Source organism: Lactuca saligna, chromosome 7 (genome assembly GCF_052625555.1).
Source record: "Lactuca saligna cultivar CGN05327 chromosome 7, ASM5262555v1, whole genome shotgun sequence".
Taxonomy (NCBI): Eukaryota; Viridiplantae; Streptophyta; class Magnoliopsida; order Asterales; family Asteraceae; genus Lactuca; species Lactuca saligna.
Genome location: NC_136423.1, coordinates 75,114,715 through 75,127,865, shown reverse-complemented (window position 1 = coordinate 75,127,865; position 13,151 = coordinate 75,114,715). Strand labels below are relative to the sequence as shown.

At 35.5% G+C, this 13,151-nt stretch overlaps 1 protein-coding gene and 1 non-coding gene across 2 annotated transcripts; both read left to right on the top strand.

The window, feature by feature from the left end:
* Positions 1-981: 981 nt before the first annotated feature.
* LOC145007652 (U6 spliceosomal RNA) lies at positions 982-1,084 on the top strand. Its single transcript, XR_013663026.1, has one exon. It is a non-coding gene; the product is annotated as a U6 spliceosomal RNA (small nuclear RNA).
* Positions 1,085-7,973: 6,889 nt separating this feature from the next.
* On the top strand, positions 7,974-8,933 carry LOC145007064 (uncharacterized). The gene has a single exon (XM_078966064.1). The coding sequence runs from the start codon at positions 7,974-7,976 to the stop codon at positions 8,931-8,933; it is 960 nt and encodes a 319-aa protein (XP_078822190.1).
* Positions 8,934-13,151: the final 4,218 nt, after the last annotated feature.

Sequence of the window (13,151 nt, the reverse complement as noted above, 5' to 3'; positions counted from 1 at the left end):
TTAAACACATATTAAACCTGAAAAAATTCGGTTCAAAACCATTTTTGAAATTCTAAAAGTTAACTGGACACTTGTCAATATAGACAATCTCACCAAATAATACCTTCAAAATCCTACAAAGGTAGGCATGAGGAAGTTCTCATGGTATGGTCTCTTTGAAACATTTCACAACATTTCCTATTTATAGTAGAGGAAACATTCTCTTATTTACTCTCACCATCGATGTGGGATGAAAACATTGTAATAAAACACCTTTTCTTGTTTATAGAACATTATTTAACTTATTTATAGAATTATTGTAAAGAAATTGAAAAGTCATGTGAGTTTCAAATGAATGTGGTGAAAGGAAGTTAAAAAAAAGGGGTTTCAAAGGAATGAGATTCAATAAAAAATGTTAGCTTTATAAGTATGTATGATTTTTCAAACGAGTTGACCATATTCAACATAATTTCATTTTTGTCTTTTCTAATTTATTTATTTAGTATTATTAGGCTTTCATTTCTTAAGTTGTATTTCAACTCATGTTGTCACTTCAAGAGTGAGTTGTACTTGTATGAGTGCGTTCCTTTGTTTTTTTATAATGTTGCCAAAAAGGTTTATGGTTTGCGCTTAGGGATAATGACTTGGGAGGGTAATAAGGTTTCCAGCTTGTCCGTATTAGGTCACTAAGGTTTTTTTTGTGCGTATTAGACCAATATGGTTGTTATTACCGTTTAGAAATAGTCCTTTTACCGGTTTTAATGGGTAAAAAGGACTATTTCTAAACGGTAATAGTAACCATATTGGTCTAATACGCACAAAAAAACCTTAGTGACCTAATACGGACAAACTGGAAACCTTATTACCCTCCTAAGTCATTAACCCTAATTTTAAAGACATTGAGAATATATGACCATCAACAGTAAACTACTTCGTTTAGAACTCGCGTCGTCCTATATAACCTACTACTCCTCTATATGGCGAAGCTCTTCATCTATAGTCGTCCCTTTGGGGACATCCGATATAATTGGAACGATACAGAGAAGATTAGCATGGCCCCTGCCCAAGGATGACACACACAAATCAAGAAATGGTCCAAAAATTTTTTTAACCCTAATTCCCTTTTCAAATGCTAATAGAGTTCAATTGCAATTCTTACGTTTCAGTAGTTCATCTACTGAAGTCATAATCAGACAACATGTGGATTTTATGGTCAGATTGATCTTCTTGTTGATGTCTTCAACCATTTGTGGCAAGTAAGAGTGATATTTCTTTCTATAAAGTCTCCTTTAAGTTTTTTACTTTTCCTGTCATTAAGTTTCATGCTTTATAAACTTCCGTTTATGTGTTGTATATAGTCTGTATGTGTTTGTTTATGTGCTGATTTTGATTAATTTTGCAACTTCAATTTCTTAGTTCATGTTGTGGTTTTGCTTTTTATAAAATAATTGATAATAGGCATCATCTGCAAGTCCCTATTGGTTTTACATTTCCATTCGTTATCAAATGTGGACATTGATGGGAGGTATCAAAGTGATATTTTGTTTTTGTACATATGGATGTGTTCATGTAAACATTTAAATGACAAAAAAGAAATTATTGATAAAATGTTGCATATTTATGTAATGAAGATAATCAATCATATGAGTTTCTGGACTTAGAAGTTCTGGAAGGATTGTGAGATAAGTTTAAATAGAAGCAACTATTTTCAGTCACATTGATTAGTAAGCATGTTTTCTAAATAATTATGGTTAATGACTTAGGAGGGTAATAAGGTTTCCAGTTTGTCCGTATTAGGTCACTAAGGTTTTTTTGTGCGTATTAGACCAATATGGTTGCTATTACCGTTTAGAAATAGTCCTTTTTACCCATTAAAACCGGTAAAATGGCTATTTCTAAACGGTAATAACAACCATATTGGTCTAATACGCACAAAAAAAAAACCTTAGTGACCTAATACGGACAAGCTGGAAACCTTATTACCCTCCCATGTCATTATCCCTTTGCGCTTATAGCCCGATATGCTGTAAACATGTTGATTGAAACTAGGAAATAACTTCTGGTATACGTTGAATGCCGAAGGTTTAACACTTGCTGTGGTGTTTAGGATGGAGAATAAATCAACACCGAAGCCTGCACTAAAGTTTGCTAGTGATGATGTAAAGAGAACTTTAATGCAAAATTTTGAAAGTTTGATATCTCTTCAACAGTTCTCATCTGACATTAATTCAAATTAAAGATTGATTACAAAAGAAATTGTATAGCAGTACGTCAATCACATATTCACAAAGTAAGTCCCAACTTCCAACTATTGTAGTTTGTATTTGCTATCACAATAGCCTATTTACTTGATAGTTTAAGATAACAAAGAATCCATCATGTGTATATGTGTATTTTAGATGAAATCCATAAACATGTCTAAAGTCGCAAAAACAACTTTTAGTACGTAACAAAATATAAATACATTGGAATGTGTGTAGACAAAAACATGCTTAATGCCAAAAAAAATGATTTAATATGAGAGATTTTTTGAGTTAATGCAGATTAATACAATAAGTGACGACTTAATACCAACAATAGGTTGTGAACTTTAACAGTTAGTCCACACGTTGAATTTGTGAAAACTAACATTTTGTGATGCATTTTTTTAGCAGATTATGTTGGTTAGGTTTGATAAAGGACCATTTGCCCTCACCCATGGGTCTGGCCTTCCCATGTTCCTTTATTTTGTTTATGATCATATCAGTTGTTAATGAATACCGTTGTGAAAAGAAGATATAATTAGTGGTTGCTTTTTTTTATGTGAAAAATAAGGTGAGGTCAGGTGTGGTGTATTCGGTGGCAAATTTATTTGGTATAATGGGGGCACCGTGCGTACCCCGTGCCGCTAAAAAGGTTTTTTTTATAGAAGATAAAATTGAGGTGCACCTTTTATATGCAAGTTTCTAGAAAGAAAAAAATACACTTTTCCAATGAAAGAAACTCTAAAATCAAAGAAATAAACTATATTAAAGCTTGTATTTCATGCATTGAAATTTGCACGTTAACATGGTGGAAAAGAGAGGCTAATTCACTGAGGTGTTTTTTGTTTTTTCTAAAACATCACTTCAGACCACTTATTGTTGCGCCGCACAGCACACGCGCAACACTTGATCCTTCGTAACTGTTTGTTTTTCAGAAGACTTTTGACTTAAAAACTGTTGCACGTGTGCTGCGTGGCGCAACATTAAACCAACTGCTTCAAACCTTTTCATGTCTTACTTTAACTTACTGCAGCAGTCTGCAGACGTTAAAAAAACAAACAGACTTTTTATTAAATGTTGCAGCCGTTTGTTCCACCTCTTCTGTTACGGAGGGATGCAGAGGTGATCCACAAACTTCAGACATTTTCGCTTCGAAAAATCAAACAGCACCTAAACAAATTAGTAATAATTATTATTATTTTTTTTTTGTAGGAAAAGATGTTTACTATTAAAAAAATCAACCATGTTCATTTTCCACACTTTTATATATATATATATATATATATATATATATATATATATATATATATATATATATATATATATATATATATATATATATATATATATATATAATATGGCGGATTCACCATTGAGCTCGGGGTATCCCAGGAATCCCCTAAAAAAGTTTTTAGTATTATACATTTTTCAGATTTTTTTTTTTTGTTTATATTGCCTTTAAACCCCAAAAATCTAAATTTTTATTTTAGGTTTTTTCTAAATGGTAAATCCATATACATAGTAGTCCAAATTTATTAAGTCCAATTGTCAAGTGCCCAACAAAAAATTAGTTTAATTTAACAATTAACATAAATTTTAGCCCAATATAAAATAAAAATCGAAAATTAGAAATCAATCAACGATTCAACACTGACTCCCGACTTCGCTTCCGACTCTCCCCTGCGACGTATGTTGTCGTTGTTGCTGCCCTTCCTTCTTCTGTCGGCGATCAGTCATCGACGATGGGTGTTTTCCGACGAAATCTCAGGATGGTCGGTGGTAGGTGATTATTGACTAAAGTGGTGCTACAATGAAGGTATGTGTAATGATGTATATTACACGATTTCTTTTTCTTATTTTATGTTACATGCTTTTTTTTTCAGGATATCCCTTTACAAAAACCTTGGCTCAGCCACTATATATATATATATATATATATATATATATACTAGCCGTTTACCCGCGCAAAGCGACGGATGCGGATCAACAAAATAACATAAAAAATTTGTTAAACAAAATGACGAACAGATAGAGATTTCTTATATCTGGGCTAGGATTAAACGTAAGACATTTTTGGGCTTATTCGATTTTAATAAAAAGAAAAACAAAGGAGGAGGTAGCGAGCATGAGAGAGAACCAGGGTTTTGCGGTCAATGGCAATGCATTCATGATAGACGAATGCTAGATCAATGCGTCTCTTCTAGTTTATATGAAATGTTTTATAACGTGTACATCGTATTAGACCGATTCAGATGGATATGAAGAACACTTGGTCAAACTTTGACCCATTCAAAGTCTTATCATCATCTTATTTGACCTTTTCATTATTATTGACAGATTCAGTATTTAGCGATTCAATTCGATATGAGGAACACTTGGTTAAAGTTTGACCCATTCAAAATCTTATCATCATCATCTTATTTGACTTTTTCATAAATGTTGACCGGATAAGATTTAGTATTTACCGATTCAATTGGATATGAGGAACACTTGGTCAAACTTTGACCCATTCAAAAACTTATCATCATCATCTTATTTGACTTTTTCATAAATGTTAACCGGATAAGATTTAATATTTACCGATTCAATTGGATATGAGGAACACTTGGTCAAACTTTGACCCATTCAAAATCTTATCATCATCATCTTATTTGACTTTTTCATATTTAACCCATTCAATTTTGAAGATAAGCTTAGAAGACCTATTCAAAATCTGTCTTTAACCGGATAAGATTTATTATTCTCCGATGCAAAATTATTGTATATGATGCTTAAAAGCTTGTACCTCTTAAAATTCATCAAAATCTAGTAAATGTTTTTTACGATATATATATATATATATATATATATATATATATATATATATATATATATATATATATATATATATATATATATATATACTATTTTTTGAAAAAGAAAATCTGATTTTTGCACCTTTAATATGCGAGTCTAATGACATTCACTAATAAACTGAAGTAAAACATTATTTTTTATTATTTTTGACTTAAAATCACTACAAGAAATGTGGGTATTAGCGGCGACGGCTTTAGCAGCGACACTAGGTATTAGCGACGACATGTAAATGACGCGTTACATGTCGCCATTTGTTCCACCTCTTCGCAACTGTTTGTTTTTAAGAAGATTTTTGACTTAAAAACTGTTGTGCGTGTGCTGCGTGGCGCAACACCAAACCAACTGTTTCAAACCTTTTCACGTCTTACTTTAACTTACTGCAGCAGTCTGTAGACGTTAAAAAACAAACATACTTTTTATTAAATATTGCAGCCGTTTGTTCCACCTCTTGTGTTACGGAGGGTTGCAGAGGTGGTCCACAAACTTCAGACATTTTCGCTTTGAAAAAACAAACAACACCTAAATAAATTAGTAATAATTGTATTTTTTTTTTTTTGTAGGAAAAAATGTTTACTATTAAAAAAATCAACCATGTTCATTTTCCACACTTTATATATATATATATATATATATATATATATATATATATATATATATATATATATATATATATATATATATATATATATATATATATATATATATATATATATATATATATAATATGGCAGATTCACCGTTGAGCTCGGGGTATCCCAGGAATCCCCTAAAAAGGTTTTTAGTATTATACATTTTTCAAATTTTTTTTTTTTTTTTTTTTTAATGTTTATATTGCCTTTAAACCCCAAAAAAAATTAGGCTATCCTAAATTTTTATTTTAGGTTTTTTTTTTCTAAATGGTAAATCCATATACATAGTAGTCCAAATTTATTAAGTCAAATTGTCAAGTGTCCAACAAAAAATTAGTTTAATTTAACAATTAACACAAATTTTAGCCAAATATAAAATAAAAATCAGAAATTAGAAATCAATCGACGATTCGACGCTGACTCCCGACTTCGCTTTCGACTCTCCCCTGCGACGTATGTTGTCACTGTTGTTGCCCTTCCTTCTTCTGTCGGCGATCGGTCATCGACGGTAGGTGTTTTCCAGCGAAATCCCAGGGTGGCCGGTGGTGGGTGATTATTGATTAAAGTGGTGCTACAATGAAGGTATGTGTAATGATGTATATTACACGATTTCTTTTTCTTATCATGCTCGTATAGCAATGCATGTTTCAAAGAAGTATGTTATGATATATTTAACTATTTCTTTAAATTATAATTAATCTAATTTTTAATGCTAAATAGGACATCGCTCAAATCTCATTTTTATGCTAATTTTTAATGCTAAATAGGACATCGCTCTAATTTTTAATGCTAATTGTTAGTTTGGTTATAGTTTAATATATTGGTATTTTATAGCTTATTAATTGTTAGTTTATGAAAGTACAATGTTGTAATGATATTTTGTAGGTTGGTAATTGTTAGTTATAGTACACTGTTGTAATGTTTTATATGCAATATGTGGAATGTATATTTTGTATATAGAATATTATAATGCTAGTTTAACTTATAAGACTATGTTGTTTTAATTGTAGTTGGAAATGCTTCAAATAATGTTAAAAGATCCGGCATGTAGTGCTGCACTTGAAGATTGGTTTCGTTCATTGCCACAATGAAATGAAACTGGAGGACACGAGGAGAGCAATGATGACGAGTAGATAGTTGTAGGATTTTTTTATGTTTTGTCTGTGCAAGTATTTTAGATATTTTGTCATATGTTAAATCGGACAAGTATTTTAAACGGATGTTGTATTAATATTTTAGAATGAATGATGTAGGATTAGATTAATTAATATAATACTAGTTTTTTTTCAATTTTAATGTGAAATATATATATATATATATATATATATATATATATATATATATATATATATATATATATATATATATGTTGGAACTTTATATATAAAGGAATTGCAAGTTGACAATTTCCTTTGTATCCCACATTGGTGGGGGGAAGAAATTTTTGTGGGTTTATAAGTCTATTCCCTTGTTAAGCCTTCAAAGGCTTTAGTGGATCAAGGGAATGGGCCAAGCCCACGCGCGCGCCTAGCCTAGCCTAGCACTAGCCGACGCCGCGAGTGCGTGAAATGGCGCGATTTAGGCGCACTTTGCACTTCGCGTTCAGGTCAAGCCGGTTTGACCGATCCGGTCAAATGGTTGACCGCTGTTGACTTCGTGGAGGCCAAGTCAGGGTATTCTAGAAGGATCAGGAAATAGCTTGCCTATGGGGGCCTGTTTGATGCCTTCTAGGGTTACGATACCTATAAATACAGCTCCCTAGGAGCCATATAGACTCTCACGAAAATCTGAAAGCTCTCCCTCTCTCTGCGTTTTTTCCTTCTAGTTTCCGAGTAGTCGCTTTGTGTTTGTCGATTTCCAGTGCTGTTGGAATATCGATCAAGCTGCATTAAATCCTGGGGTTTTACTCTGTTGCTTACAGCCAATACAAGCGAAGTAAAAACCTTTAAGGACATGAATCTGATCCGTGCAGTTGCTTCAACATCAAGTTAGCAATCAACAGGTCGGTTTTATCTTTCTGTCTTGTCTTTAATTCGTCCAATAACAGGACAGTCTTCTTCTACCTTTCTTATAATCGGATCTAATCGAGAAGGATAGATCTGGTTTCTGGACGAAACTCGGTAATATAATAATAATAATTGGATCTATTATTTGCAACTAATCGACATATAATTCTCAATATTATTTGTCGGTTTCCTTGCGCGTCTATTAGTTTGTTATTTACAACAATCTTAAAGGTTTTTGTTTGTGATCAATCAACAGACTAATGGACTCTACTGCTAGCCTCCATTTCATGAACCAAGAGTTTGCCAAACTTGACCAATTCGATGGTCAGAGCTACACTCGTTGGGTCGAAAAGGTCAAGTTCATGCTTCATGTCTTGAAGCTCTCCTTTTTGTTGGACCCAAAACTGGCACCAATTCCCGATGATCCAATTCCAAAGGAAAGGGAATCTGTGGACCCAGCGGTCATTGCGGAACTGGAAAAACAAAGGATTCTGCGTAGAGAATCCGAGGAATTGTGTGTGGGTCACATCAAGAATTCCCTATCTTATCGGCTCTATGATCTTTACTCGCCGGTCAAAGATCCTAAAGAGCTGTGGAGTGCGTTGGAACTCAAGTATAAGGCACATGAAGAAGGTACTAATAAGTACCTTGTATCCAAGTATCTTGAGTTTCAAATGGTTAATGACAAACCAATTATGGAGCATGTGCATGAACTCCAAGTCATGGTCAACAAGTTGAACGCACTCACCATCTCTCTTCCAGAACTCTTTCAGGTTGGTGCGATAATCGCAAAACTGCCACCCTCGTGGAAAGATTTCTCTAAGAGAATGATGCACAAATCTGAGGACTACTCCTTGGATGATCTGATGAAACACCTCCACATTGAGGAGGAAACTCGCATCAGGGACAAGCGAGGTAAAGTTGGACAAAGTGTGCATCATGTGTCAGGTGGGAGTTCTAGCCACAAAGGCAAATCTGGGGGACAGAACAAGAAGAATTTTGGGCCCAAGAAACAAAGCTTCAAGAAACCGGGTCATCAAAATCCTAACTCAAAGCCAAAAAGGGCTGGTCCTTGCCACGTCTGCGAAGAGATTGGGCACTATGCGAGAGAATGCAAAGATCGCAAATCCATACCGGTTGCACATGCAGTCGAGAATGTAACTGAAATGGTGGCTAGCGTGAACCTTGGAGAGATTTTCATGATCTCCTCTCTTACTTGAGCAATCTGTGCTCGAGGTTGGTTCGTAGACACTGGAGCCACTGTGCATGTTTGTGGGCAACGAGAGAGCTTTCGCACCTACCAACCCATGCCTCATAGGACGGTTGTCGTCTATGCTGATGGCCATAGAGCTGAAGTTCTAGGAAGGGGTGATGTTCGGTTGAAGTTCACACGTGGTGAATGGGTGACTCTTCGAGATGTTCTTCATGTTCCTACTATCTCGAAGGGTCTGGTTTCTGCGGACAAGTTTGACAAGGGTGGGTTCAAGATGGTGCTTGAGAGAGGCAAATTTGTGATCACTAAAGGCAGAAGATATGTTGGGAGGGCTAACAACACTTTGGGAATGTATCGTTTATGTCTTAGTGATGAGGGTAATATGAGTGGTCCTAGTGTTGAGAGTGGTGTTGCTAGTGTGTCTAGTGTTGGAAATGATGTAATTGATGGATTGGTTGCTAATGTGAATGAAGTGAACTTTTCTTGTTATATTGTGTCACACCCCCAAACCAAGGATGGCGGAAACGTCCGGGGGTGGAGGACTTCATGTATAGCATCATAACCACAATTTTAATAGTAATTTAAGCAAACACAACCAACATATATATAATTGAAAAAGTTACATCACTTGTATGAATTACATGTTTCAAAATCAATTACAATATGTTGTCAAAATGTGAAAAGTTTGACGCCTTAACGTCCCATCCTCAAAAGCACTTGATAACCTGATTAGTGTTTTCCTGTGAATACAAGTTGTTTGAAAAGTGTCAACACAAAGGTTGGTGAGTTCATAAGCTTTTATTAATAAACTTAGTAGGAGTAATTCACATGTAAATGTCGCGTTTGTTTCAGAAAAATCCGGTATTTCCCTTGAAATCCGAGAAATGTAGCCTTATAACCAAAGACTAGAGTGTATGAGAAATCATCGTTTCTTAGTAACAATGTTATGAGTTTAAAATGTTATGGAAAGTAAAATTTCTTTTATCAACCTAAAACCTACTTCGGTTTTATGAAACCCCGTAAACTTCATGAATTGTTATCCCCCTAAGTGAGTCGCTATAATCATACTGTGACTATGTGAACCTGCCACAACGTTTCTCAGGCGTCGCGAAAATGAAATGACATTTGTCACCCGTAGACCTGCAGGTCCCACTGTAGCTAGCAGCAAGGTGTGGGGTGTCAAACCCAATATAGATCTATATACAAGTATCACGTTCTCCCTCAAGGAGATTCTGATTATAACTACCAGGAATTATATCCCGCACTCGGACGTACGGGGAGAGAGAGAGTGTCTCACAACATAGGTTAACAGGTTTACGTGAAATGTGTGTGAATATAAATCTTTCTTGTATGGATGTACCCTTTTTGGTACGAGTGCGTTGAGTGATGTATCATAAACTATACCTATTATAGTTTATCTAAAATGTATGTAATATGTATGAATCCTCTTATGGAAATGTATTAGTATTGTGAATTTATCAAACTATACTTTTTATAGTCTAATGATACGTGTTCCAAAATGAATGAGTAATATTTAATATTTAGTATGAATTTCATAGTTTCAGTTCATAATGGTAAACTAACAAGGAAACACATACAAATACTAAAACTTATGATTATACACTTTGCTCAACATAATACAAAGTGTTATGATATTTACATGCTGTTGGCAAAATTTAGCGATTCTGCCCTGTTTTGGAAAAATCATAGAAAAATCATACGAAGTCGAAATCTAGATCTGTAAACTCTGAGAGTTCACAAAATGTGTCTAGTTTGTTCATAATTTTTATCACAAATTAATATGACCTCTAACTTGGGTGAAAAAGTCCAAAATCACAGACTGGTCCGGATTGTTGTTTGAAATGATAGGCAGTTTTGTAAAAATCACCATAAATTGTAGAAACATCGTATGGAGATGTGCAAGTAGCCATTTTAAAGCTAGAAACATGAACTATTTGCACCTTGTACAGTTTTGAAGGCAAAAATGTTTAAGGTGCCCAAAACAGTCCGTGAATGGAGTTGAACTTTTCTGATGAAGGCTGTTAGAAAAATCTAGTTATGTTCTTAGTGTTTTAACTTGTATTCACCCCCTGAAAACTTGAGAAATCATGAAAATGTAGGGGTATGAACTCACCTTGAGTGATTTCAGTAGATGATTGTTGAAGGATGGAAGTGTTTAATTCAAGAACACTTGGAGATGCCTTGAAGGTTTTCGAGAATCTAACATCATAGTTAGGGAGTTTGTGTAAGCAACCAAAGATTTGAGTAGAATGAAGTGAAATAGTAATAGGGAGGATGAATTTTTACTTACTAAGTGTGGAAGAACACTTGAAATCAGCCTTGGATCTCGAAAATTTGTGTAGAAGAGTTTGAGAGAAAAAGTGGTGTTTGTTACTTAGTGGAATGAGAGAAATGAGAGAAAATGAGGAGTGTGGTTGTTTGTTCCAGCTCAAAAACGTGGGAGTGAGTGAAATTTGAGTGTAAGGGAACATTGAAGTGACATAGGTAAGGTGGGGAGGTATGGCTGGTCATAGAGTGGGTGTGGGGTGGTTGCTTGTGTCATAAGTTAAAGCAAAGTCAACACTCTACCTTAAATAAATCCCCCATTAAATCTTTATTATTTAATTAATGATTTTTATAAAAATATGTTTAAATTATGAATATTTAGGGTTTATTATGTTAAAATAAAATTTCTGGAGAAAATCCCGCTTTAAAATCATGAAAAACGGGCTTAAAATATCAAAAATATCAAAAATGGGCTGAAAATGACAAAAATGCGAGACCTGGCCGAGGTTCGGCCCTCTTATGCTGAACCGAGAGAGAGAGGGAGGCGGAACCGAGAGGAGAGGAGAAGGAGGGAAGAACCGAGAGCACGAAGAGACAGAGAGGAGAGAAGGGAACCGAGAGTGCGCGAGAGACAGAGAGGCGGAGTCGGACCGAGAGTGCGCGAGAGGCAGAGAGGCGGAGTCGGACCGAGAGTGCGCGAGAGGCAGAGAGGCGGAGTCGGACCGAGAGTGCGGCGCGAACAGAGAGTGGGGGCGGACCGAGAGGCACCGAGCGCTCTGTCGTGAACAGTACTTTCGGTTCCGGTTCTTGCTTCTTGCTCTCGGTTTCGGTCTTCTTACTTTCGGTTCCTAAGAGGACCTCTCGGTCCTAAGGAACTTCGCCTCTTATAAGAGGGTTTCGGTTCCTAAGGTCCATTTTTCTCGTTTTCGCCCCGTTTTAAGCCGTTTTTGACCCGGTTAAGGGCCGGAATGACCCGAATGATTCCAAAAAGTCGCGGGAAGCTTTTGAGAGAGATTTGGGAGAGATTTCTCACACTTGGAGAGATTTGGGAGAGATTTGACATTCTTGGAGAGATCTCTAATACAAAGAGATATTTGAGAGAGGTTTCACATATTTGGAGAGATTTGGGAGAGATTTGACATTCTTGGAGAGATTTTTCATACGAAGGGATATTTGAGAGAGATTTCACATACTTGGAGAGATTTAGGAGAGATTTGACATTCTTGGAGAGATTCCTCATACAGAGAGATATTTGAGAGAGGTTTCAAGTGTGGCATTTGTGAGTGTTTGGTTCCGTAATGCGAGTCCCTTGAGCCCGTTAAGTCATGATTAAGGATCCCACACACTCCTAATGAGTATGCAACATGGTTTTCATCAGTTAATTCATTGATTAGTACTAAGACTTAGGAAATTTTTAACACAAAACTTTTCTCCTGTGATGTTTTCCCATTAATATAGCAAGTTATACAATACGAACATAACACCAACCCTAATACACAAGGTTTAATAGAGTTGACCGGCTTGACTTGATGGCTTGACTTGACTCAAGATTGACGATTGTCACATCATCCCCCCGTTAGAGGGAATTTCGTCCCGAAATTTAAATTCGGCTGGGACTTCAAGGGTTTGGGAAAAGATGTGGATATTTTTGTTTCATTTGATCTTCACGTTCCCAGGTAAACTCAGGCCCTCGTTTCGCGTTCCAACGAACCTTCACTATGGGAATGCGACTTTGTTTTGTTCTCTTGATCTCTCGATCCATGATCTCGACGGGTTCCTCCACAAAGTGGAGATTTTCATTAACTTCAATTTCTTCGAGCGGTACTACGAGTGTCTCGTCAGACAGACACTTCTTTAAGTTGGACACGTGGAAGATAGGGTGCACATTACTAAGTTCTTGTGGTAGTCGGAGTTTGTACGCCACAGGACCAATCCTAGC

Coding starts and splice junctions, on each gene's coding strand:
- LOC145007064 (XM_078966064.1), top strand. CDS start 7,974: ATGGACTCTACTGCTAGCCTCCATTTCATGAACCAAGAGTTTGCCAAA.